This window comes from Sorex araneus, chromosome X (assembly GCF_027595985.1).
Source record: "Sorex araneus isolate mSorAra2 chromosome X, mSorAra2.pri, whole genome shotgun sequence".
Taxonomy (NCBI): Eukaryota; Metazoa; Chordata; class Mammalia; order Eulipotyphla; family Soricidae; genus Sorex; species Sorex araneus.
This window is the reverse complement of record NC_073313.1, coordinates 365,003,148-365,027,587: the sequence shown is the minus strand read 5'-3', so window position 1 is coordinate 365,027,587 and position 24,440 is coordinate 365,003,148. Positions and strand designations below refer to the sequence as shown.

At 52.4% G+C, this 24,440-nt stretch overlaps 1 protein-coding gene across 1 annotated transcript in view; it reads left to right on the top strand.

Moving 5' to 3' along the window:
* The first annotated feature begins 448 nt into the window (after positions 1 to 448).
* Positions 449 to 24,440, top strand: part of GALNT14 (polypeptide N-acetylgalactosaminyltransferase 14) — a 135,376-nt gene continuing 111,384 nt past the window's right edge. Inside the window, exon 1 of the mRNA XM_055122820.1 lies at positions 449 to 1,061. Within this exon, the coding sequence (XP_054978795.1) occupies positions 933 to 1,061 (129 nt within the window). The 5' untranslated portion in view covers positions 449 to 932. The remainder of the gene's footprint in view (positions 1,062 to 24,440) is intronic.

Sequence of the window (24,440 nt, the reverse complement as noted above, 5' to 3'; positions counted from 1 at the left end):
GTCTTAATCTTGCAAAGGATTTATTTTTAAAGTTGAATTTAGACCAGCTCGGCATTCCCTTCAGCAAGAAAAAAGTTGCCAGATACCTGCAAGAGGCATAGATTCAGAAGCAAGCCCGGGAGTTGGCTGAACTCAGACCCTCGGCGGGGTGGGAGTGGGGGTTGGGGGTGGGGACTGACCCAAGCCACCTCGAGGTGCGGCAGATCGTCCCGCCAGGACCCCAGGAACCAGTGTCCGCTCCAAGAGGCAGAGGATGGCCTCAAGGCCGGTGTGAGCGCCACGTGCAGCCCCCCTCCGAGGCGATCGGTGCAGCGGTCCCTGGCCCAGCTCGGGCGCGGGCTGGCCCGGGGGTCGCGGCCTCGGGGTGGAGGTGGCGCGCCCTGCGGCGTGAGGTGCCCGCCCCGCCCTGGCGGGCGCGGGGTGCCCGGGGAAGCTGCGTCCGGGGCCCGGCGCGGGCGGCTCGGCCCCGCCGCAGCCGTGCGCCCCCTCGCCGAGCCCTGCGCGCTCCCGCCCGTGCGCCCCCGGAGTCGCTCTGTCTGGCGGGCGCCCTCCCCTCCGCCCCCTCCCCTCCGCGCCCCTCCCGGGGTGCCCGGCACTGCCTCGGATTCCTGCCTCGCCGCTGCTCCATCAGTTTCCCCAGCGGCGGCGGCCGGGAAGGCGGCGGCGGCGGCGGCGGCGGCGCGGGCAGCATCTCGGGCTGCAGCGGGCGTGCGGCGGGGCGGCCCCGCGCTCCTCCCGGCCACGCCTCGGGGCGCCCCGCGCGCCCCCCGCGCCCCCCGCGCCTCCTCCCTCCCTCCCGAGCGGGCGGGCGGGCGCGCGTCCCCGGCACCATCCCGCCCGTGCCGCGGGGGCTCCCCGCGCACCCCGGCGCGCCCGCCCGGCCCAGCCTGGCCGCCAGGGGGTGCCCCCGCGGGGAGAAGGCAGAGGGGACCATGCGGCGCCTGACGCGCCGCCTGGTGCTGCCGCTCTTCGGGGTGCTGTGGATCACCGTGCTGCTGCTGTTCTGGGCGACCAAGAGAAAGTTCGAGGTGCCGGCGAGACACGAAGTGCAGACCCCCAAGGTAGGGGCGCGGGCGGGGGCCGGGAGGCGCGCGGCTGCGGCGGGGTTCCCGCAGCCCGGGCGGGTGGGTGGCCGCGGGTCCCCCGGGTGGCTGCCCCCCTTCCCGCAGCGGCCCCCGCCGCTCTGCAGCCCCCCGGCCTGCCGCCGCCCCGGGCTCCCACTTGCAGCCGCATTGGAAGTTGATGCGTCCTGGACACTTGCGAGCCGGGACACGCCGGCCGCTGTCTCCGCGCGCTGGAGAGCTCGGGAAACGGGAAGCCGAGTGGCCCTTCCAACTCCTGCCCGGGCTGCTCCTTGCGAGCAGCGCCAGAAGGTCTGGCCCTGCTGTTCCCCTCTTAGTTAATTTAGAGCCCCCCACCACCGTACCCCTTCCCTCTCCTCCCCCCCTCCCTCCCCCGGCCCTGCTCTGCTTCTGGAGGGGTGCGGGTGGCAGAGCATGTTTCCTGCCCGGCCAGGGACAGTGATGAATTGGGCCAGAACAGCGCTCCGGGGGCTGGGAAGAAGCACGTGGAGCAGCAAGGGTTCTGAGCAGCTGACTGAGAGCAGTGCAAGTGAGAGACAGGGGTGGGTTGTCAGGAGGGCGACGAGGACCTACTGTGTGCAGGCACGTAGTGGGTGCTGTGGATGCTCTTTCCCAGGAAAGCGTGCAGTCGAGCTATATTATTTTTATCTCCCAGAGCAGGAAACTGCTTTCTTCCATCCTTAAGTACTTTCCTTAGATCTGAACTCAGATCTCTCTCTCTCTCTCTCTCTCTCTCTCTCTCTGATGATATGCCATGTGTCAGGCCCCATGCTGGGTGCCCTGGGCACACACACATCTACAGAGCTGACTTGTGGCAGTGGGTTGTTGGCTCATCCAAGGACTTGAGAGGGACCATGTGTCTTGTGTCTTGGAAGTCCGGGAACTTCCTGGAAGAAGAGGACCTCACAGGCCTGAGTCGAGGCGGATAAGCTGAGGGCGGCATGCTCGCAGGGAGGGCATTCCAGGCCGAGGTTAACTGCACCAAGCAGCAATGAATGACACAGCACCTGGTGTGGGTTTGGTGTGATTTGGGTGCCAGGCAGGAGGCCAGTGAGGGGGAGGTGCAGAGGATGGGACTGCGTAGAACTCATGTGTGTTTGCGGCGTGTGGGGCTTGACGGATTGGGGGGTGACACGGGGACCTTTGATGGGTCATAGATGGGGAGCTTTGCTGTTTGTGCCCAGATCCTTCTCCTCACCCTGGAGTCAGTGACGCCCACAGACTGCACCTCGTTACCGCAAACTCTCTCACTCTTGGTTTACACCAGGGACCCGGGGTGAGAGCCGTTTGCACCCCGGGAGCGTGTCCCTGCCCCCGTCTGCACCGTCACCCAAGGCAGCTGGGCGCCTGTGGGGGTGCTGCCCCGCAGTGGTGAGGGGATGCTTTCAGGAACCCCTCCCCCCTGTGGGCCAGCAGGAGGACAAGCCTGCGTGATGAGCTTTGGGGGTCACCTGGGCGACTCCGGGTCGCTCTCCTCCCGTGTGACCAGCTGCTTTTTGTCTTAGCATTCAGTCCTTCCTCCCACCCTTCCCCGTCTTCCTTTCACCTCAGGAGGAGGCGCCTGGCTAGTGCGTTTCCGCTCCTGCTTTTCACCTGCCCGCGTCTGTCTCTGTGTGTGGTGACTCTTCGCAGAGGAGTGTTGGGAAACTGGTGCCCTAGGGCAGGCACTGCTGAGAGGCGAGTGGGGAGGAGGGCTGGGGAGAGGAGAGAGCCCTTCTGAGCCCCCAAAGCGTTTTGTCCCCCTTCCCGTCCTAACGCCGCTGGCTCCCACACCTATGGCGAGGAAATCACACACCTGGGGGATTCAGTGAACCTGGGAGAAAGTTCTAGAAGCAGTCTCTTTCCAAGTGTTCTGTGGAGACCGAAGCAGCCTGTAGCAGGGTGGTATTTGCGCCAGGGCAAGTGTCTCGGCTGGTGGCTTTTCTGTGGTGCGAATATGACCCAGAGACTCATTCTCGAGTCCCCATGGCCGGAGCTATGTAAGCCCGAGCACACATACCGAATTGCATTTGACGGGCACTTCGCAAATCTCCCCACCCGCACCCAGGTCAGACGACTTAGCTCCTCTAATCCCGCAAGAGCGCACAGGGCTCTTCTCCTGCTGGGCGATGAGGCTGAGTGAGGAGGTCCGAAGCCAGCCCCCAAGGGTGGGCTGTTCTGAGGCGGCAGAGGCAGAGCAGGCATGAGAAGGGAGTGGGGCCTCTGGGACCCTCAGGCTCCCTCCGGGCCACTGAGCTGAGTTAGGGACGTCACAGTCCCTTCTACCGCTCCGTGGCTCCTTCCAACGCGCTGGACCGTGGGGAGCTGGGGAAGGTGTCTTTTGTGGGAGGAATTAGCCCGTGGAAGGGGGAAATTCCCTGCTCTGGCCCCACCCACAGCTGGACAGGGTGTATCCTGGGGGAGGGGGAGGCGGGTTGGGGGGACCCTTGAAGGGTGGCTAACTGTCAGTGATCCAGGGTCAACAGCAGGAGAATCTGGGTGCATGTTTCACGACTCTGTGTGTGTGTGTGTGTGTGTGTGTGTGTGTGTGTGTGTGTGTGTGTGTGTGTAGAAATTCCAGGCGCCTTTCTTTTTAGTTAGATGGTTTCTTGGGAATTGGGACCAGTGGGGCGGGGGCGGGGGCGGTTGCCCCTAAGCAGTGCTCAGTGTCTGTGCCTGCTGGTGTTTGGACCCTGCCGTGCCAGGGATCACCAGGGGCTACCCCTAGCCTTCCTAGAGAGGTGGGGGAGAATGCAGTGGCAGAGATTGAATGGGGTCCCGTGCATGCTCAGTATGCACCCCCAAGCCCTGTGCAATCTCCCCTCCCCCGAAGTATGATGGCTTTTGCTTGGTTGGTTGGTTGGTTTGGGGTCACACCCAGTGGTGCTCGGGGCATGCTCCTGGCTCTGTGCTCATGGAGTCAGGGAACCATATGAAAGTGCTTGAGGTCGAAGCGTTGCGAGGCAGACGCCCTGCCTGCTGTGCTGTGGCTCCGGCCTCCAGGTACATCTCTTTTTTGAGTGCATGCGCTGTTCTGGGTTTGCGCAGGAGAGACGCAGACCCTTCCCGGGACAGGGCTTTAGCCGTGGGCGTGCTGAAGCCTTGCGACAGCGGCCGCATCCTGCCTCGGTTCTTTCTGCTGTGCCCCCGGGGGCGGCTAGTTTCCAGAGCAGGAGCAGCTGGCGGTTTGTTCAGCCCCTTGCCCACAGCTGGGCAGGTGGCGCTTGGAGAGAAGAGGGCAGTGACCGGGGCCTGCCACGTTCCAGTGCATCCTCTGGGTTCAGTGCAGGCTCTGCTTTGTCCTCCCCTGCCTCGGGGTGCAAGGCACCCCTGTCAGCCCGCTGGCCCTAGGATGTCGCAGGGGGCCCCCCAACAGGAAACCCACGCCCAGACCAAGCCCAGTGATACGGACAGGCAGCCGCTCTCCTGATTTCGAAAATTAATTGGATTTTTTTTTTCTCAGTTTCCAGAAGGGCCGATTCTATTAATAGCCCGAGTAAAGATTGCTTTAGGTTGGCCTTTTTAATGTGGATTCGATTCTTTCACTGTCCCCGCGGCACCCCCCTCCCGCACCCGCAACTCAACAGAGCTAATTCCTGATTGAAAATCACACGCCGAGCTGGATGTCTTTATTCAAACTGTGTTTGGGTGATAAATACTGTCTCACCAGACAGAACCCGGACCCTTCTCCTCTCTTCTCTCCCCTGTCATTTGTTTGCCTTTGGAGAGTTTTACCTTATTTCACAGAAAAATAAAATAAAAAAGAAAGAAAAACCGAGCAAATTTGTGACTTATTTCCAAGAAACTAAATTTAGTCCCGGTGCTTAGCAAGAGCCACAGAATCGGGGCCTGAGGGTGCTTTTTGAGGATGCAGTTGGAAGTGTGAAGGCTCTGGAGAAAGTGCCCACAGCTCGTGTGAAGGCATTTGCGTCAGTTGATGGAACAGAAGCTCTGAAAGGGAAAGTGTCTTCTGCCCCGGTTGTTTGCCCACAGGCCTTCGGGACAGGCCCCGTTCTCCCGTTCTCCATGTTTAGCCTCATCTCTCCTCCCCCCCCTCGAACCTTAGAGAGAGCCCCTGTTCTGTAGCGGATGCCTGGCATGCACTTCGGACTCTGGCAGAGAATTGGGTCTCTGGCGTGACCATCTCTGCCCTTGCTCTCACGCTCCTGCCGGGGCCTCTGCCCAAGGTTGCTGGACCAGCTGGTTGGTCCTGAAGGAGCAGGCCGGATGCTCGGGCTTTCAGGACTGGTGGGGATTTAGCCGCCTCGGTCATTTGGGGCTGGCTGGGATGCAGCCATATCATTTCCTTTTCCCAGCTTGGTTTTCACACCCAGCTCCGGAGGGGAGCCCTGATAAATCCTGGCTTCCTGTGTCACCTGATGTTTTTGGAAACAAAGACCAGGAATCTGTCCAGACCCCAGGGTACCTGCTCAAGCCGAGGGGAAGACAAGGAGACGGTGAAATTAATGCCCTGTCACAAGCCCCCAAGCGCCCGGAGACTCCCCCTTTCCAGGGTTGCTCGTCTGTCTGTCTCATTTGAAAGAGTTCATTTCCACTCATCGGAGGTCATTTATAAACCCAAGTGGGACAGAATGAGGCTGCTTGGCTGGTGCCCAGGCCCAGGCCTCACCTTCACACTCACCACAGCGTCTGCCACCTCCCTCCCTCCCTCCCTCCGCCCACATTTCCCAGTTTGTGGCAGAGCCGGTGCCCGCGACCACATTCTGGGAAGCGCATGGCTGTGCCGCCGTTTGGGTTCTCCCGACATGCTTTATCCTCCCTCTTGTCGCATCACGGTCCCCCAGGCCACTTTGGAAGCGTCTGAGTGAAGAAGCAGAGCTTACGGCCTTGCCTCGCCCGTGGCCGATGACATTCTGCGCCCTGGTGTTGCATAGGGTCCCTGGAGCACTGCTGGCTGAGCCCGAAGGCTCTCGAGTATCGGCGGGGTGGCCCAGGCCATCCCTGGCACTTCAGGACCTGAGCAGTCCCACATCCTCGGGCCCTCCCATCGAACCCACTACTGAGTTGGCCGAGAATGGCAGGGAGGGTCCCTGGGCCTCCTGAGCACTGTCCAGAAATCTCATCCCCCCACCCCCACCAAAGAAAGAAAACAGGACAGGCCGAGCTTCTCGTGAGAGTCCCCCCGATTCCTGCATGCTTCACCCCCCTCCCAGAATTATGGGGCTGGGGTGACATACCTTCAGGGAGGCAACACGTACCTCACCCTCTCCAGCTGGTGCTGGCTGGCTCAACCTACCTGCAGGGACCGGAACTGGGGGGTGGGCCTTGTCCCTGCAGCCCCCACAGGGGGACAAAGTCTCATTCCCTCTCCCAGGAGACCACCTTTCACCTCCGGTGTCCTCCACCTGACCCCTCCTCAGCAGCTGCAGCTATGAAACGGGGCCCCCAGGCACAGCTGAGCGTTTCTGGCAACTCCTGCCAACTGATAAGCAAGCCCTCGGGGCTGTCCATGATCCTACCGGATACTCCTTGGCTGTTATTTATCTTTTAATTATTTCACCAGAAACGCTAGATTAGCCCAAAAAAAAAAATAAAATCTGTCTCTGGGTCCTTAGATGTTGAGCTGATTAAGAAAGAAGCCCTTTGGGATACTGAGTGAGTGTGCATGTGCGCGCGCGCGCACGCACACACACACACACACACACACACACACACACACACACACACACTGGCACATGCGCCGCCACCCGGGATTCTGCAGAGGTGCCTGAAATCTGCTGGCTCTGGTACTTTGGTGTTTCAGAATAAACGGCCTGAGGTGACCTTCCAGGCCAGCGGGCTCTGCATTTGGCCGTGGCCCCACTGCATGGTTGAGTGGACACCAGGGCGCTGAGGGCACGGGTAGGAGGGTTCCCTGGCGTGGGGCACGCAGGGGCCCCTCTTCCTCTCTAGGACCCCCACACCTTTCTCCTCACATTTGCTGGACCACGGAAGAGGCCCCAGGCTGGACATGTCTGTGGCCTGCAAGGTCGGGGGCTGCCTGCCTCGCTGTGGAGTCAGTGGTGCCTGTGGACGTGAGGGCAGTTCCTTCTAGTTGGTCACTCCTCGGCACGGGGGTCCAGGGCTCTGCCTCTCACACCTCACAGGCCTGGTCTCATGCCGGCCGGTGCGGAGACAGGCCAAGCAGCTAACGGAATGAGACTGTCTGCTGTCACTTGCGCTCGCTCCTGTGAGTTTGCCGAGACGGCTCATGTCCCTGCCGCCTCCTCTGATAATGACCCTGTTTAACCCTCTGCATCTCCGCTCAGCCTCCGAGGGAGGGGGAGCCCCGCGGGGGGGCCTCCGCGGCCAGCTCCCTCCAGTGCAACCTTCCCTCTGTCTGCACGAAGGCTCGAACACGAGAACCTCCCACTTGCCCCCACAGCGTCCCAGCTGAAGACTCACAGGGCGACTCCTTCTCTTCCCGGAGCACGAATCACTCACCCCCTCCCAGTCCAATCAATATTGATGCTCCCGTCCTGGCAGCTGCAGCGTGCACACCTAATGGAGGCCGAATTCCTGGCTGGCCGCTGTAACTTGAGCAAGTCCTTTGTTTCCCGGACCCCAGGGAAGACAGGCTGAGTGCTGAAGGATGGGAGAACCCGCCTACCTAATTGGCTGTTCAGAGATGGGGCACTTGATGGCAGCCAGCTGTGGCTGGATTGATTCCGGGGCTGAAGGTGGGCCCAGAGCCACTCCTCAGAGGTGAATGAGGAAGGGAGGATGCGAGAGACCTTCCTTTCCCCACCAGCCATGGGCGCCTGCGGCGGTCACACCACACAGAGTTCCGGTCACGGGTGCTTCCTTGAAGCGATCTCTCCAGATGAAAGGGCCTGAGGTTCTGAGAGGACTATGGACCTGGGGCTCTAAGGGATGGGGTGCATCTGGGCAAGGCCACCTCACCTGTAAATCGAAAGAGGGGGATCCTCACCCATGAAACTAAGGCAGTGGCCTTCCAGCAGTGCCGGCGCCTAGGTGTAGGCAGAGAGGTCACTGGTCTGCCACTGGGCGGTCACCGCTGGTCTGTGGAGCCGTATGCAGGGCAGATGGCGGTCCACACACATGGAGGGTGGAAGAACCCTACTGTATGACTCGGGTCCTCTCTGTTACTGCCACACTGCTGCTCTCAGGGCCAGTAGACACTGTACTAGAGGCATGCCCCCTGTTTCTCTCACTCAGATAGAAAAGCCAGTGTTTCTCACTGAGCAATGAGCGCCCACCTCTGATAAGAACACATCACGGCAGCCTTAAATACACACAGAAGGGGCCAGCGGAGGGCTGAAGGGGCCCCTGGAGGTCCTCCCTGGGGAACCCCGGTGAGGGGATCGGGGGAGGCTGGGGCTTTGGGGATTTCTTCTGGGATGGGCCAAGTTGAACCCAGTCCTGGCCTGTCAGGAACATCTCCCTGTGCGGCCGCAGGGTTTTGGCAGGAGGGTGCCGAGGAGAGAGACTCTCCCTGTGTCCCGCCCCGGAGCGTGGGGGTGTGTCTGTGTCCCGTGAGGGGCACCTGAGTTTGCCGGTGCGGCTGTGCTGTGGCTCACGGCTGCACAACGCATCCCTGCACGCAGGCTGGCACGAGGAGACAAACCGCTGATTTGAATCCCTGGCGTGATGAATGTGGTCCTTAAACAATCAGAAGCGATTTCCCCCTAAGAGGGAAATTGCCAGTGGAGAGATCCGGGAGCATCGGGTTTGAAAGGCTGCCAGGCGCAGGAGGCGGGGCCTTCAGCAGGGACCCAGCTGGCTGCCGGGTGTGGCTGGGGGGTCCAGGAGTTCAAGGCGTAACCCCTCGGGCTGCCCGCAGGTCAGGCGTGCTGGGTAAATGTTTCAACATAAAGACGCGGATGCCGGCCCTGCACCTTTTAGTCCATTAGACCGCTTTCGCGTGTGAGCCACCAGTGGTCCACACCCGCAGCAGCATGTTCAAGCCCAGGACCCAGGGGGCTGAGAAGGCTTCATGGGAATTTTGTCAGCAGTGGGTCTACACGGCTGGGGGCAATTGTTGCATGGCCGAAATTTCCACTCTGTTGACAGATGCCAGTCAGATGCAAATCCAGAATATGAATAAGAAGCTGGAGAGAGTTCAGTGGATAAGGTGCTTAAGGTGCTTGCTTTGCACATGCCCCACCCAGCTGGGTCCCCAGAACCACACATAGCTCCCATGGGCACCACCAGTGAGGACACCCCCGTCAGAAAAAAAAATTGAACCTTTCTAGCTCTGAGCTCTCCCCTCTCCCCTAAGAATCTTGTTGGGTCGCTTTGTCAGCTCATTCCTGGGACAGATCAACTTTCCTTCCAGCCATTCTCCCTCTGATGAACAGCTTCCACTCAGCACATACCTCCCAGTAGACTATGGACCAAACATGATGGCCACTTAGTACCTGTATTGCGAACCATAGCACCCAGAAGGAGAGAGAGAGAGAGTAAAAGGGAATGTGCCTGCTACAAAGGCAGGGAGTGGGGGATGGAGTGGGGGTGGCGGGAGGGATACTGGGAACATTGGTGGTGGAGAGTGGGCACTGGTGGAGGGATGGGTACTCGATCATTGTAGGGCTGAAACGTAATCACAAAAGTTTGTAAGTCTGTAACTGTATCTCACGGTGATTCATTAAAAAACAAACACACACACTTGCGCGCGCGCACACACACACACACACACACACACACACAAACCCACAAAACAGTTTCCATTCCAGGTTTGAGATTCCCTCTTAAAACTGAGGGCATATTTCGGCAAAGGTCCTGGCAAGTTCTAAGAGAGCTGGTCCTATTCTGCACCTCGGACGCTGTGATTCCACGCCTGGCTGTCAACGCTCTTGAAATGCGTGGGAATTTCCATGAATGTCAGTGTGCCCGGGTGCTTGGTATTTCAGGGGAGTTGGTGTCTGAGGTAATCCCACACTGTGCGGCTGTGAACCAACGAGGTGGCTGTGTTCCTGTAAGACTTCATTCTGGGCCCTGAAATGGAAACTCCTTCTATTTTTATGCGTCTCACAAAATATCATTTTTCTTTGGAAATTATTTTGAAATATTTATAAATGTAAAATCTACATTTTCCAGGATGACATCGAACAGCCTGGGTTTGCCCAGGGCCTGCGTGATTCAGTTCTTTACCGGGACAGTTACTTCAAGAGGAAAAGTGGGGTTTTAACTTTTAACTACTCTTCATGCTGTGTCTCGACTGGGATTCGTGGTGGGAAGGGGACAGGGAGCATTGCGGGAGAACTGGGACTGTCCGATCTCTTGATCTAGGGCCACTGTACTTGGTGTCCATTTGGGGAAAATCCACATAGTACAGGCTCCTTTCTGCAGGGTCACCCCACTTCAATAACAAGTTCAAAAAGAATAACTGAACAGAGCCTGAACAGAGACTGAACAGAATCAGGCTTCAGCACTTCGTTAGGGTCAGGGCTGAGTCATTTTGTTCAATTTATAGTCACGACTTTCTGTTCCTTTATGTGGAGAAAGGGTTTACGATGACGCGCTCTCCCCTCTCACCCACCTAGGTAGACGGGAGACTTTTCCACAGCTGTAAGGCTTCAGCCAACCCGGGTCGATGCTGTGTGAGGCCCTAAGTTATTGGGTGCTAGGGAGAGCAGGGAGGCTCCTAAGGGAATGTGGGTGCTGAGGCAGGATCCAGCTGTAAGACTGGGGGGAAACTAGCTTTCCAGAAGGGAACCTCTCTGCAGAAGCTCCGCTGCAGAGAATGAGGGAATGGAATTCAACAACACAAGCTCCTGGCATGCACAAGGCCAGTCTCTCTCTCTCTCTCTCTCTCTCTCTCTCTCTCTCTCTCTCTCTCTCTCTCTCTCTCTCTCTCTCTCTCTCTCTCTCTCTTTCTTTTTTGCACCCAAGAAAACTGAAAAACAGAAAACTAATGAGCCCCTGCGAAAGTGCTGGGTGTTTCCTGTGCCAGCCAGCGTGCTTCTTAGGTCTCATGCACGTAAGGCGCGTGTCTTGCTCCTGAGCTACCGCCTCGGTCCACAGTGGGAGTTACAGCTGCGTGTCTCCGAGAAGGCGCATCAAGGCTTAGAGAAGGGAGAAATCCCCAGAGTCGTTAATAAAAGCCCAGGAGCTGGGTTCCAGCTACACCTGCCTGGCTCGGCAGTGCACTCCTGTTCCCTTTACCAGGCTCCCTTCCCTCCCCCTTCGAAGTCACATGCATCTGGTGTCCTGAAAGCCTTGAATTGAATACATTTCCCGTTAGCAACCAGCTTTCACAGCCTGCCTTGGTCCTGCTTCTCCGGCGTCCCACACCAGCTTTCGCCCTGGAGCCTTTGGGATGAAGTTGTTTTCTATCAGAAGCTCTGGTTTCCACACGTCCTTTTCAAGCGAGATTCCAAGAAGAAACTTTGCAGCTTTTCCACAGAGAAATCCACTGGGCTGAGAGCACTATTGGATATGACTTCCCAGCACTTCCCTCCTGTAAACGAGGGACTGGATGATTGCGGGGAGGGGGGGCAAGCTTAAAAGGGGAAGTCTCCAGGGGACCTACCTTCTGGACCTCTCAAGTCCCCCTACAGAGGTTATAGTGAGGCACCGAGCAAGAGATGCTGAAGATGCAAAGGCCACCGAATACCGCTCACCCCTTGCCGCATCACCCTGGGAGAGGACTAACATCCAGCATAATAACACCAATTATTTGGTTGTTTGTGCTGAGGAGTTGAAAGCTATCATGTGCTGGGAAAAACTCAGCATGGAGCAGTAATTATGGACCAGCTGATGATAAAGGATGCATTGGATTGACTGCTAATTAGATTATTAGCACCCCCAAACACATACCTGCTATTAACCAGAAATAAGCGACATTGATGAAATTTTCGACTTTTAAATATGCTTTCTTTTCCTCTAATGTCCACCTTGCTTTCTTGGCTTTCGATGCCAAACCCACTGCTTCCTTAGCTATACTCAGCATCTCTGGTGTCCCGGGCTGTGCCTTGTGTCCTCCCAGGACAAATGTGGGTGGAGAGGACAGACTCGGATTGAGGGCTGCGTGTCGGTGTCCCCTACAGCCTTGTGGGGGTGTGTGCTCCGAAGAAGTAGTCAAAGAAATGACCCAGCTGGTATGGTGCATGTGTGAGTGTGTGTGTGTGAGAGAGGGGGGTGGAGAGGGAAAGAGGGGGCAGGGAGAGGGAGAGAGAGAGGGGGATGGGGAGAGAGAGAGAGAAAGTGAGAGAGTGCGTGTGCTTAAGGTTTGATATGAATTATTCTGACTCCAAGAGGATGAGATGGACATTTGGAGGGGGTGGGTTGTTAACCTGAACCTTCCTACCTCTCCCCCATCAGATTGGTCATTTTGTACGTTGTATGCTTCCAGTGAAATTCCGTGTGTCTCCTGTGTGTGGTGGCTCTGAGTTCTGAGGGTGGAACCTTCTGGAAGCGTGCTGGGATGCTTCTCGGGGTTGTGTGAAGAGAGAAGCCAGGTCCTGCAGAGGCAGCTCTGGTCCTGACTTCTGTCCCTGTGCAGTTTTAATGCTGTCCCCAGGGCTATCTAGAGCTGGAACACGACCTGTCCACAGGTACCCGCCTCGAGTCTTGGTGGAAGGAAGGTTTCCTTGGTGAGGGAGCTGGTGGGTGACTTGTAGGGAAAATGTGAGGTGTTTTTTCCCCCCATGTTGAGCCATTTGTCTTTGTACCCATATTATGGTGTATTGATTGTCCTTGTTTGGCCAGTGAGGAACTTGGGGTTCACCAGCCGCCAGTGACCTGCTCAAGTCCACAGAGCCCAGGTGTGGGCGAGCTAGGGTGATGCTGGAGTGGGTGCTCTGGTTGGAGTTTGTGATGAAGAGGGGACTTTTAAAAGTGATTTTCTTTTTCTCCCTGTGAGTGGCTTCCAGCACGGGGAGAGAGGTTTACCAAATGGGGAACAAAGGAGGCTACTCCCCAGCACCTGGCCCCCGGGTCAAGTCTTTAGTTCATTCAGTCAGTTCATTGAAGATGCTGCCTCAAATCCACAGGGGGCGCCACAACAAACCCATAGGAAATGCTGCAATAAACCTACAGGGGGCACTACTGTAGTATTATAGAGGGTGCTATAGTAAACTTACAGGGGACACTGCAGTAATCCTATAGGGGGCGCTGCTGCAAGCCTATGGGGCACTGCAGTAATCCTGTGAGGTGCTACAATAATCCTCTATGGGTTGCAGCAGTAAACCTACAGGGGGCGCTGCAGTAATCCTATAGAAAGTGCTACAGAAAACCTCTAGGAGGCACTACAAGGGGTCTGTCGAGGCTCTTGGTGAAGCCCGTGCAGGGACCGAAGTGGGTGTAGGAACTGGTTCTGCCGAATCCCACCCAGTGTGGAGCAGTGGCTGTCAACGGGCTCCACCAATTCTGTTTCCAGAACTCTGCCTCCCTCCCGGCCTTCAGACATGTGGCTTTCTTCCTGGGCAGACTGACCTGTGTTGCAGGGATGGCTCTTGACTGGGGAAGCGCTGGGAACGGCGCTGAGTCTTTCTCCCTCTTGAGCCAAAGTGGAGTCATTTTGGAAAGTATGAGGAATCTCTCCACGGGCTCGGGGAGACCAGTCTGAGGCAGTGGCTTTCAAATCTACGAGGAGTGTTGTGCAAGGTTGATTTCTTCCCCAGCTCTGTGCGCTCAGAGAAGTGTGGTTGAAGTTTAATCTCGTCCTTCAGGCTGTTTCCCTAACACGGGAAGCTGTTATTCCTCAGGGCCTGTTATTAGAAGAAGAAGGATTTAGGGCAGTCTTTTAAAGGCATTTCAGGGCTTTTTGAAGAAGTACATTTGCTGGCATCCACTTGTTCACAAAGTGTCTGCTGTCTGAAAGGCACAGGATGAGGAGGGAGGATTTGCAGGGAGGCAAAACCACCTTCAGGAGGGAAATCGGGTGGGGTAACAGCCACACTAATTCCTTCAGTCACCGAGGCCCTGTGTGTGTTCTATGTAAGCTGTTTGCGGTACCCTACATCACAGTGCTCAGCCCTGGCCAAATCCAGACACCCCCTCCATCCATTGTGAGCTAAGCATGTTGTTTCCTGTTGTTTTGTTTTGTTTTTGTTTTTTTACATTTTGTAATGATCAGGGGGAAAGGGAACACTAGAGAGAGAAAGATTTTGTCCACATGAGAATCCAGTGGGAGACCACATGCTTTGCATGTGCAAGTCCCCGAGTTTGATCCTTGGCCATCGCTTGTACCATGGCCCCGGTACATTCCCTGCCAGATGTAGCCCTGGTGACCCCCAGCACTGTTAGGTGTGGCATCTATTACATATTTTTAAAACAAGATTTATATTGAAAAACTTAAAACCAAGCTCCTAGAAGAGAGCGATGCAGAAAGTCTCTTCCCCTTCTGGCTGTCTTCCCCAGGGCCCCTCGATGAGGGTGGGCTCCAGCTTCCCTCCCCACCCCGAGCAGAGCTCCCATGGCTGGAGACCTCCAGAGCCCAGCCACAGCCATGCTCAAGGCCCCTCTCCACACGTTTGGACAAGCCTCATGCATGAAGGTACCGGCAGAGGAACCCGGTGTGTGGGACCTGGGACTGAAACCTCCAAGCCTGCTTGGATCAGGACTGGGCCTCTTCCGCCGGATTTCACACTTTCCAGTAGCTAGGTGGTCACATCCAGGGACTTCCCCCGGCGCCGTGGAATCCCATGAATGGCCAACATCCGGAGACTTAATACCAAGCTCCCAGAAGCATGACATCTTATAGCCTACTTCTCCCTCTGGGAGAACCTGGCAAGCTACCAAGGGTTTCCTGCCCACATGGGAGAGCCTCGAAAACTCCCAATGGTATATTCATATGCCAAAACCATTAACAATGCTGGGTCTCATTCCCCTGACCCTGAAAGAGCCTCCAATGTGGCATTGTTGTGAAGGACGAGTAAAGAGAGGCTTCTAAAATCTCAGGGGTAGGACGAATGGAGACGTTACTGAGACTTCGAGAAATTTGACAATCAATGGGATAATGATGATGATGATGATGATATTGAAAAAATATTAAAACAGATATACAAGGCACTGGCAGGACTTTAAAAAAATACACATCCAACCTGATCAAAAAATGGGGAGAGGAAACAAACAGAAACTTACTCAAAGAAGAAATTTGAATGGCCAAAGGCACATGAAAAAATGCTCTTTATCACTAATTATCAGGGAGATGCAAATCTAAACAATAATGAGATATCATCTCACACCACAGAGACTGGCACACATCCAAAAGGACAAGAACTACCAGTGCTGGTGCAGATGTGGGGAGAAAGGGACTCTCCTTCACTGCTGGTGAGAATGCTGACAGAACCAGACTTTTGTGAAAACCATATGGACATTCCTCAAAACACTAGAAATTGAGCTCCTTTTTGACCCAGCAATACCACTTCTGGGACTATACCCTGGGGGCCCCAAAACACACAGCAGAAACACCATCTGCACTCCTTGTTCACTGCAGCACTATTTACAACAGACAGAATCTGAAAACAACCTGACTGCCCAAGAACAGATGAATGCATAAAGAAACTATGGCACACCTACACAGTGGAATACTATGCAGCTGTTAGGAAAAATGAAGTTATGAAATTTGCCTATAAATGGATGGACATGGAGAGTATCATGCTGAGTGAAATGAGTCAGAAGGAGAGGGACAGATACAGAATGACTGCAATCATTTGTGGTATATAAAAATATATATAGTAGAAGACTTCACCCACGCGTGAGGTTCAGCCCGAGTGTCCGGAACGTGGCCTGGAGCATGATGGTGGCTGGGTAGTGGGGGTAGTGGAAGTTGGCTGATGAGGTATTTATCTAGCATGGGTAGGGTGGGTCGTCTGGGTTTGATCCTTGGGGCGCCAGAGGAGGAGGCAGACAGAGGATCTTGTTTCTGGGTCTCGTTGAGCCTGGAGTCCAAGGTCACAACGTTCTGCTTTACCTGGTTCTGTGGGACTTCACTCATGAGTGAAGTTTCGCCTGAGTATCTGGAAAGCAGCTTGGAGTGTGGTGGTGGCTGGGTAGTGAAGGTCCCAGAATGACCACCAACAGGGAGCTTTTTGGCACTATTGTGGCAACATGGGAAGATGCCATCCTTAACAACATCAACAAGGAATATGATCGACTGGTTCAGCACCTCCATGACTGTTCGAGGAATGCTGAGAGTGAGAAAGCCACAAACAGATGCCAGTCTTCGGAAGCTCTTGAGCTCATTCACCAATGTGGTTTGGCATGAGCCTCAGGCAATCACAAGCTAACGTCCAAGCTCACAAAGCTGTGCAGAGAAGCAATAAAGGAATACCTCAAAGAGAGAAGAGCAGTAGTGTTGGCCGATGCAGCAAAAGCCAGGAAAAGCATTCGTAATGCTCACCTGTCCTTCGCCTACTAAAAGACCAAGATGACTAACCCCTGATATCCTGATAGATCTATCACATCTTCCAGAAGGGCAATAGAGAGGATTATTTATGACTTCTACTTGGATCTCTTCAACAGCCACATCCACCTGCACACATACCAAATTCCATAGGATGGATATGTCATTCCCAACGTCCTCCTTTCCGAAATCGTCCAGACAAGGTCAGACCCGAATACCTGAAGAATCTGCCGCCAGTACTCGTCAATACCCTGACTTGGCAATTCACATGCTACCTGTCTGTATGCAAGATTCCGTCCCAGTGGAAAACCAGCAGGACCGTTCTATTATACAAGAAGGGAGACATCCATGGCATTGGCAACTATCGCCCAATCTGCCTGTTGTCCGCTGTCTACACGTTGTTCACTCGTTCATCCTGAATAAAATAGACAGAACACTAGACGAAGGACAACCATTCGAGCAAGCCAGGTTCCGAAAAGGATTCAACATGATCAACCATATCCACATGGTGACCAAGCTCATTGAGGTTTCGTGAGAGTTCAAGATACCGCTCAGTCTAACGTTCATTGATTTAAAGAAGGTCTTTGATTCTGTTGAGACTGAAGCGGTCACTGAAGCCCTAGCCAAACAGGGCATTCAAACTCAGTACATCAAGATCCTCCGCGAGTTGTATTACAGATTCACCACTAGGATCTCTCCATTCTACAAGGAAGTGACCATTGACATAAAGAGAGGGGTTCGGCAGGGTGATACCATTTCACTGAAACTCTTCAGTGCTACCCTCAAGAATGTCATGCGATGACTGGAATGGGAAGGAATGGGAGTGAAGATAGATAGTTAGACAGTCAGCAATAGTCAACAACTACACCACCTCTGCTTCGTTGATGACGTCATTCTCATAACACCAAACATTAGTCAAGCGGCACAAATGCTGACTGACTTCGACCATGAGTATTGAAAAGTCAGATTGCAGCTGAATCTCACCAAGACAATGTTCATGAAAAACAAATTAGTCCCTGACGTTCCATTTGCTCTCAATGGAATGGACATCTCCGAATGTAGCAGCTATGTGTACCGGTGTTGAGAATCAACATGAGGAATGACTTGGCGCCAGAACTGTGCAGGAGGAAGAGAGCAGCATGGAACACCTTCAAGAGCATCGAAGAAGTTGTTAAGAGGACAAAGAACCTCTGGCTCCGGGAACATCTTTCAACTCCACTGTTCTTCCTGCACTAACATACACCTCAGAGACCTGGGTACTACGTAAACGGGACGAGAACACTATTCGGGTTTCCCAAAGAGGAATCAAAAGAGCTATGCTTGGAATATCACATTTCACTCAAGTGAGAGAAGGAATCTGGAGTTACGACCTCCATCAACAATCAAGAATCAGGAATGCTGTCTCGTTTGCCAAGGCATTGAAAATCAGACGGGACAGACACATAATGTGATTTAGAGATGACCGCTGGACTAGAGCTGTTACCAACTGGATCCCATGGGACATCAAAAGACCGCATGGCCACCCACCTTCGAGATGGTCAGACTTCTTTGTCAAAACCCTGAATGAACGGTTGAGGCTCTTCTTGTTCCTGGAGCGAACAGATACCATCAGGCTACACTAGCACACGACAGGCATGAATGGAGACATTACTGGCGCCTGCTCAAGCAAATCGGAGATCAATGGGATGACAAGTGATACAAGTGATAGTATCACTTGTATATACAAGTGATAGTAGAAGACTAATATCCATGGCCAGGGAATACGGGGCCTAGGAGAACTGGTAAATGGTTGGAACCAACCAGAAGTGTGTGTGCAGCAGAGGGTTGGTCAGATAGAGAAGAGGCCAATAGGATAATAATAGCTGGGAATGATCATGCTGGACAAGATCTGAATGTTAAAAGTAGGTAAAGGTATATTCTTGATAACCTTTCAGTAACAATATTGCAAACCATAATGCACAAAAGGAGATAGATAGATAGATAGATAGATAGATAGATAGATAGATAGATAGATAGATAGATAGATAAAGAGAGAGAGAGAGAGAAGAAAAGCCCCTGCCATAGATGCAGGCTGGTGGAGGTGAGGGGCTGGGGGTGATGGGGGGGAACCTGGGGACACTGGTGCTGGGAAATGTACACTGGTACAGGGATGGGTGTTGGCACACTGTATTACTGAAATCTAATCATGGGCAGCTTTGTAAGGGTCTATCTCACAGTGATTCAATAAAAATATATGCAAAAATTTTTAAAAAATGAACCTTAGAACATAAAAATGGGCAGTGGCATAAATGGGCCTGGTAGGTAGCTGTATTTCCACGACTGCTCCTGAGTTCATTGACTTTAAGGCATCTCTTCTCTCTCCCTCCACTTGTAGGTAAGCCACAGGCGTACCTGGACATGTCAACTTCCATGTCTGTGAGTTCAGGTAGTCCGGGAGTTAACATATGAATTTATAGATTGGTTTAATTCATTATTAAGGAGAGAGGAGAGCTGATCCTATTATATCTACTCCACTGCATCTTACCCTTCATTGAACCTGACATCTAGAGATCCTCAGGTCAGCCAGCTCATTACTTTGAATGACTTTACAATATTCCACGGCAGGGGTGTGACTTGTTTTATTCAGGCATTTCCCTTTGATGGATCCTCACCTTGACCCTCCGTTCTTGTCACTTACTCACAGTGTGCAATCGATACTGATATCCTTACATGGTGGCATTTTACTTGCAGGGCCCAGATTTTGAGCAGTACGAATGTAATTTTTTTTTCATCTTTTTTTTAAAATAATTTATTTATTTTTAATTAGAGAATCACCGTGAGGGTACAGTTACAGATTTATACACTTTTGTGCTTATACGAATGTAATTTTTATATTAATGCATATACTGAGATGGCCCTTCCAGATATTGTAATAGTACACACTTGTTCTAGCCAAATGTGGCTGTCGGTGCTCTTTGCCCTCTATCCTCTCTTATATGAGTTTTGTCATTTGCACTTTGCCAGTCTTATAAGGTGTAAACAGAAATTGGAGTGTCATTTGATACAAGAGTCTGAGTTCGCCCTCAGATGCATATTTGTCCTCAAATGTGCATAAGTATCTGCTTTTCTATGAAGTGCCTCCATTCATATCCTCTGCCCGTTTCCCACTGGGCTACTTGTCTTTTTGTTGTCAATTATAAGAGCCTGTGCTGCTACAGATAGCACTTTATTGTCTTATGAATTGAAGGAATTTTCCCTGATCAACTGTTACATTCTTGACTTAACTTCTGGCATATTACCATGTAAAAATTTGGTGTGTTGTCTATAAATAGCATCTTAAAAAGTAGCTAATGAGTGTCTATTTTAGAGTGTTTTTTTAAATCCTAGGTTGTATGTAAAATACCCTAAAATATGCTTTTCTGTATGTTAAATATGCTTTAAAAACTTAGGTCAAACTGGAATTTATTACTATAACTAGTTTAAGGTAAGTATTTAACTTCATTTTCTTCCAAATAATCAATATATAGTTGTAATTAAGTCAACTGGAGTGATAGCACAATGGGTAGGGCATTTGCCTTGCACACGGCCAACCCGGGTTCCATTCCTCCACCCCTCTCGGGGAGCCTGGCAAGCTACTGAGAGTATCTTGCCCGCATGGCAGAGTCTGACAAGCTACCTGTGGTGTATCCTATATGCAAAAAACAGTAACAACAAGTCTCACAATGGAGACGTTACTGGTGCCCGCTTGAGCAAATTGATGAGCAACAGGATAACAGTGACAGTGACAGTGACAATTAAGTCAACTATATTTTCTTCCAGGACTGAAATACTACCTTCGCCACATAGTTATTTCCCTTAAACGCTGGGTTTGCAGTTTGAAAACTCTATTCTCTTCTTTCTATTGATCTTTTATTCTCTTACTGTGCCGTGATAAAACCTTCCACTAGATTGATGGGGCTGGAACGATAGCACAGCGGGTAGGGCATTTGCCTTGCACGCACCCAACCCGGGTTTGATTCCCAGCATCCGTATGGTCCCCTGAGCCAGGAGTGATTCCTGTGTCAGAGCCAGGAGTCAGCCATGAGCATCTCTGGGGTGTGATCCAAAAGGCCAAAAAAAAAACCAAAAAAAAAAAAACCCAAACCAAACCAAACCAAACCAAAACCCTTTCACTAGATTGAAAAAAAGTTACACCCATTGGTTCCATCTTAATTGATTTTTTGGATAAAATCATACCATTAACATGTTTTAAATTTTCTCCCCTTCTTGACTATTTAGTTAATCTCAATGTCTTGTTCCAATCTTGATTACATTCAAAATAAAATGCCTTGTCAATACAGGACTCTCCACTTTGGGGGCCGGAGTGATAGTACAATGGGTAGGGAGCTTGCCTTGCGTGCAGGTGGCCAGCACCACATACTGAGCCCCTCCAGTAATGATCCCCAAGTGTAGAACTAGCAGTAAGCTTGAGCATAGCAGACTGTGGTTCCCAAAATCAAACAAACAAAAAACAAATACTGCATCACAATTCTGGTGCGAATTACTATAATATTATAGTGTTCACCACTCACTTTGATTAAATATCATCTGTCACATTTTTTTTCTATCTTCCTGCTGTGATTTTGTTCCATGGATTTTTAAAAAATGGGTAGTGGGTTTGGAGCACACCCACAGTACATAGGGGTTACTTCAGACTCTGCTCGGAGGGTCACTCCTTGAGGTGCTCAAAGAACAATATGAGGTGCCGGGGACCAAACCAGGGTCTGTCTATTGCAAGATAAATGTCTTAAGACCTTAACCCTCACACTGTCTCTCTAGCTGTACTTCAGGATTTTATTAGAAAGCTATTTGGATTTTGAGATCCTCCTAAACAGTGCTCAGGAGGTTCAGGGTCCCCTCAGGTCATGCTTGGCTGATGGAGTCATTTGATGCAGGACTCAAGGGTGCAGTATTGCTTGGATCCAGTGGTGCCAGCAATCACCCGGGCCACCCTGGAAGTGTGGTGGCTCTGGGGGTTGTATCGGGCAGCACTGTGGGGACTATGTGGTGCCAGAGAGAGTGGGGCTAGCTGCATGCAAGGCATGTGCCTCAATGCTGGCACATCTCTCTGCCCCCTGTATTTTTTTTGGGATCTCTCCCAGTGGTGCTAAGGGACAGACCTAGCAATACTTGGTGGTTTGGGGGAGTAAATGTGAGGTCCTGTGCATGCCAGGCCTGTGTTCAGACCTCTGGGCCAGCTCCCTGGCTCTGATTTAGGAATTTATTGTATTTTGATGGAGTCGCCTACATTTCCTCTTATTAATGCAGTGAATGACTTCAGTCCCTTATTTTGAACCATCCTTGCATTCCTGTAACAAGCTCTGTTGCTACAGCTTATTTTTACTTATACTGCTACATTTTATATTTTTAGTTTGGGGGGCCTCCTGGTTAGTGCTGAGGGACCTTGGGGGCCACTTCACCAATCTGGACAGTTCATTTCTATTTACTCGAGCCAAGCAGTGCTGAGAGCCATCAGGGCCACCGCACTGGTGCCTGGGGGACCGTGTGGTGCTGGAGAGTGAAATGGGTCTTTGCACATGCCCTGACCTGGGCTGTCTCCTAGGCCTTCTCTATGCCACTTTATCTTATTTGTTTACATTTAGAATACTAACACCTCTAGTCTTGAATTAGATTGATATCTAGTTTTGATTTTGGTGGATACACTCTAAGGGTTTAGATTTAAGAGTATAGCTCTCCAAAAAATGAGTTAGAAAGAGTTTTTCTTTTTAACATGCAGGAATAGTTTAAATAACTTTGGCATATCTGTCCTTTAATGGCCGCATAAAACTCAACTCTGAATTTATTTGGTGCTGCAGTGATTGGACTTTTTCTGCAGTGACCCGTTAATCAGGCCCTTGGGATTTATGTTCTCATAAATTGTCTCTCACCTAATCTCATAGTAATAGTGTCTGCACTGCCTTGGCTTCCTCTGTGTTGGTTCTTGTCTTTGTTTTCTTTTGGGTATTCTGGGCCACATGTGAAGGTAGCATCAGACCCCTTACATGAGCTGCTTGAGAAGCAGCAGTTTTGCCTGTCTTCATTCAATCCACAGTGAACCGTCTAATTGAGTGCTGGAGAGAGAGCTCCACAAGAAAATGCCCGTCCTGTAAGATCTCCCCTGTCCAGGTTATACTGGGGTCACTGAACAGTTCCAGGAGCCAAGGTGGAAATCTTCTCTGCAGAAGCGACTTCCTCTCTTAATAGTTCCTGTTGGTCACTTTCCTGCTCTTTAAAAATGCATTGGTGGGGCTCAGGGAGAGAGTATAGCAGGCAGGGCGCTCTTGGCGCTCCTTATGGTCCCCCAAACACCACCAGGAGTGATCCCTGAGCACAGAGCCAGGAGTAAGCCCTGTGAACCACTGGATGTGGTCCCCAAACCAAAACCAAGCAAGCAAAGGAGCAAAAGTATGAAGTAGTGCGGCCGTCTGTTTTAGTTAAGCCACACCCAATGTGAGCCATTGCACACGCTGACATCAGCAAGTTCATGGTGCACTGAGCCCTGTCCACAGCTTATTCCTCGCCATCTCTTTCTCACACTGTCTGGAGATTCCTGCTTGAATCCAGTCATTATTTTACGGAAGTGTTTCCTTCAGGAGGGGCATGTGATGGGGATGCTAGAGTGACCCCCAAGATCACACAGATGAAGGGCTTCTGGCTTGAGTAGCTCATAGACTCCACATGGGTTTTTCAGGTGTTCCAGATCCCAGTTGCCTATGGCACGGGTGTTTAAGGTTGGGAGAGTTTTCTACTTCCATTGGTTGAATTCTTGTCTATCTGTTATGATTGTTCTCCCTTTGCAATGGCTATTTTTTCCACAAATTAGGTCTTTGGGCTGGATCTGCTCTCCAAATATCCCTTTTGCCCCTGATTTTGATCTCGTTAGTATTCCTGCACTGCCTTTGAGCTACGTATATTTTTCCATTTGATCTTCTGAGCCGCTCGCTCAGATCTGTACAATAACCCTCCCTTTTATCAGCTCATCCGATGAGCTCTTTGGTTTGAAAAGCATGACTTTAATTCCAGAAAGTCTCTTTTTTTTTTTTTTGAGATGTACTACCATTGAACAGCACAAATGACGTCGCTCCCTGTTGTGATTCTGTTTTTCTTTTTTCTTTTGCTTTTCATCCTGTCCAGCAGCTCTGTTTTACCAACAGCCACCTCCTACCTGCTTGGCCTGTTCATCTCTCTGGCTCTGGTACCCTCTACAGGGGGCATCTCCCCCTCTGCTCAGTATATGAGTCATGGGCCCAGCTCTCCGACTGCTTGTGGGTGAGATCAATAGCGAGAGTTGATGGGACCGTACTCTGGCTCCCAGGTGCTTTGCTTGCAGTGGCTCCTCCTGGAAGGCCATCAGTTCCCTGAGACACAAGGAATCCCTGAGCTCTCTAGTGTTCAGGGGAGGGCTTGCCAACTCCCCCCCCCGCTGCCATTCTTCCTGTGGTCCCAGGATGTCCTCTTAGCACCATTCTGACAGCCAACCTGCCTTCCAGGAAGCCCACTCTGGACCGAGCTGTCTGGGTCACAACTGGGAGCTCTGACCTGGCTTGGCCACTGAGCTCCAGGCTCTGCATCCTGCACCAGCTCTCTCCCCTCCAGCTCTGCAGACTTCACCGCACACCTGTGCCCCGGCCTCGGGGCTGCGATGGCTTGGAACTAAGAGAGACAGCTTTGCTCGATGCGGTGGGGGCACGCTCAGGCCGCCACAGTCCCAAATTAATTGCCTTGCCAGTTTGCGGATTTTCTGCAACTTCCCAGCACATTCTGTTTTTAAAATGCAAGCTCCTCTGTCAGGCAATCCAGTTGAGAAGGTAGAGTCGTTGCATTTACTTTGATGCCTTCCCATGGTGTGCGAGGGCTTAGCTTTAGTGACGGCAGAGTTTCTGCTCATGGAGAAGGGCTACCCTGCTGTTATTGGAGCTGCTTACAATAACGTCCCTGGCCAGACTTCATGCATCCCCTCAGAAATGGCTGCCTCGTGGGGTAGGTTTGTTTGGGTACATCTAGGCTTAATCCATTGCATATAAGAGTTTCAGAATCATCTGGCAATA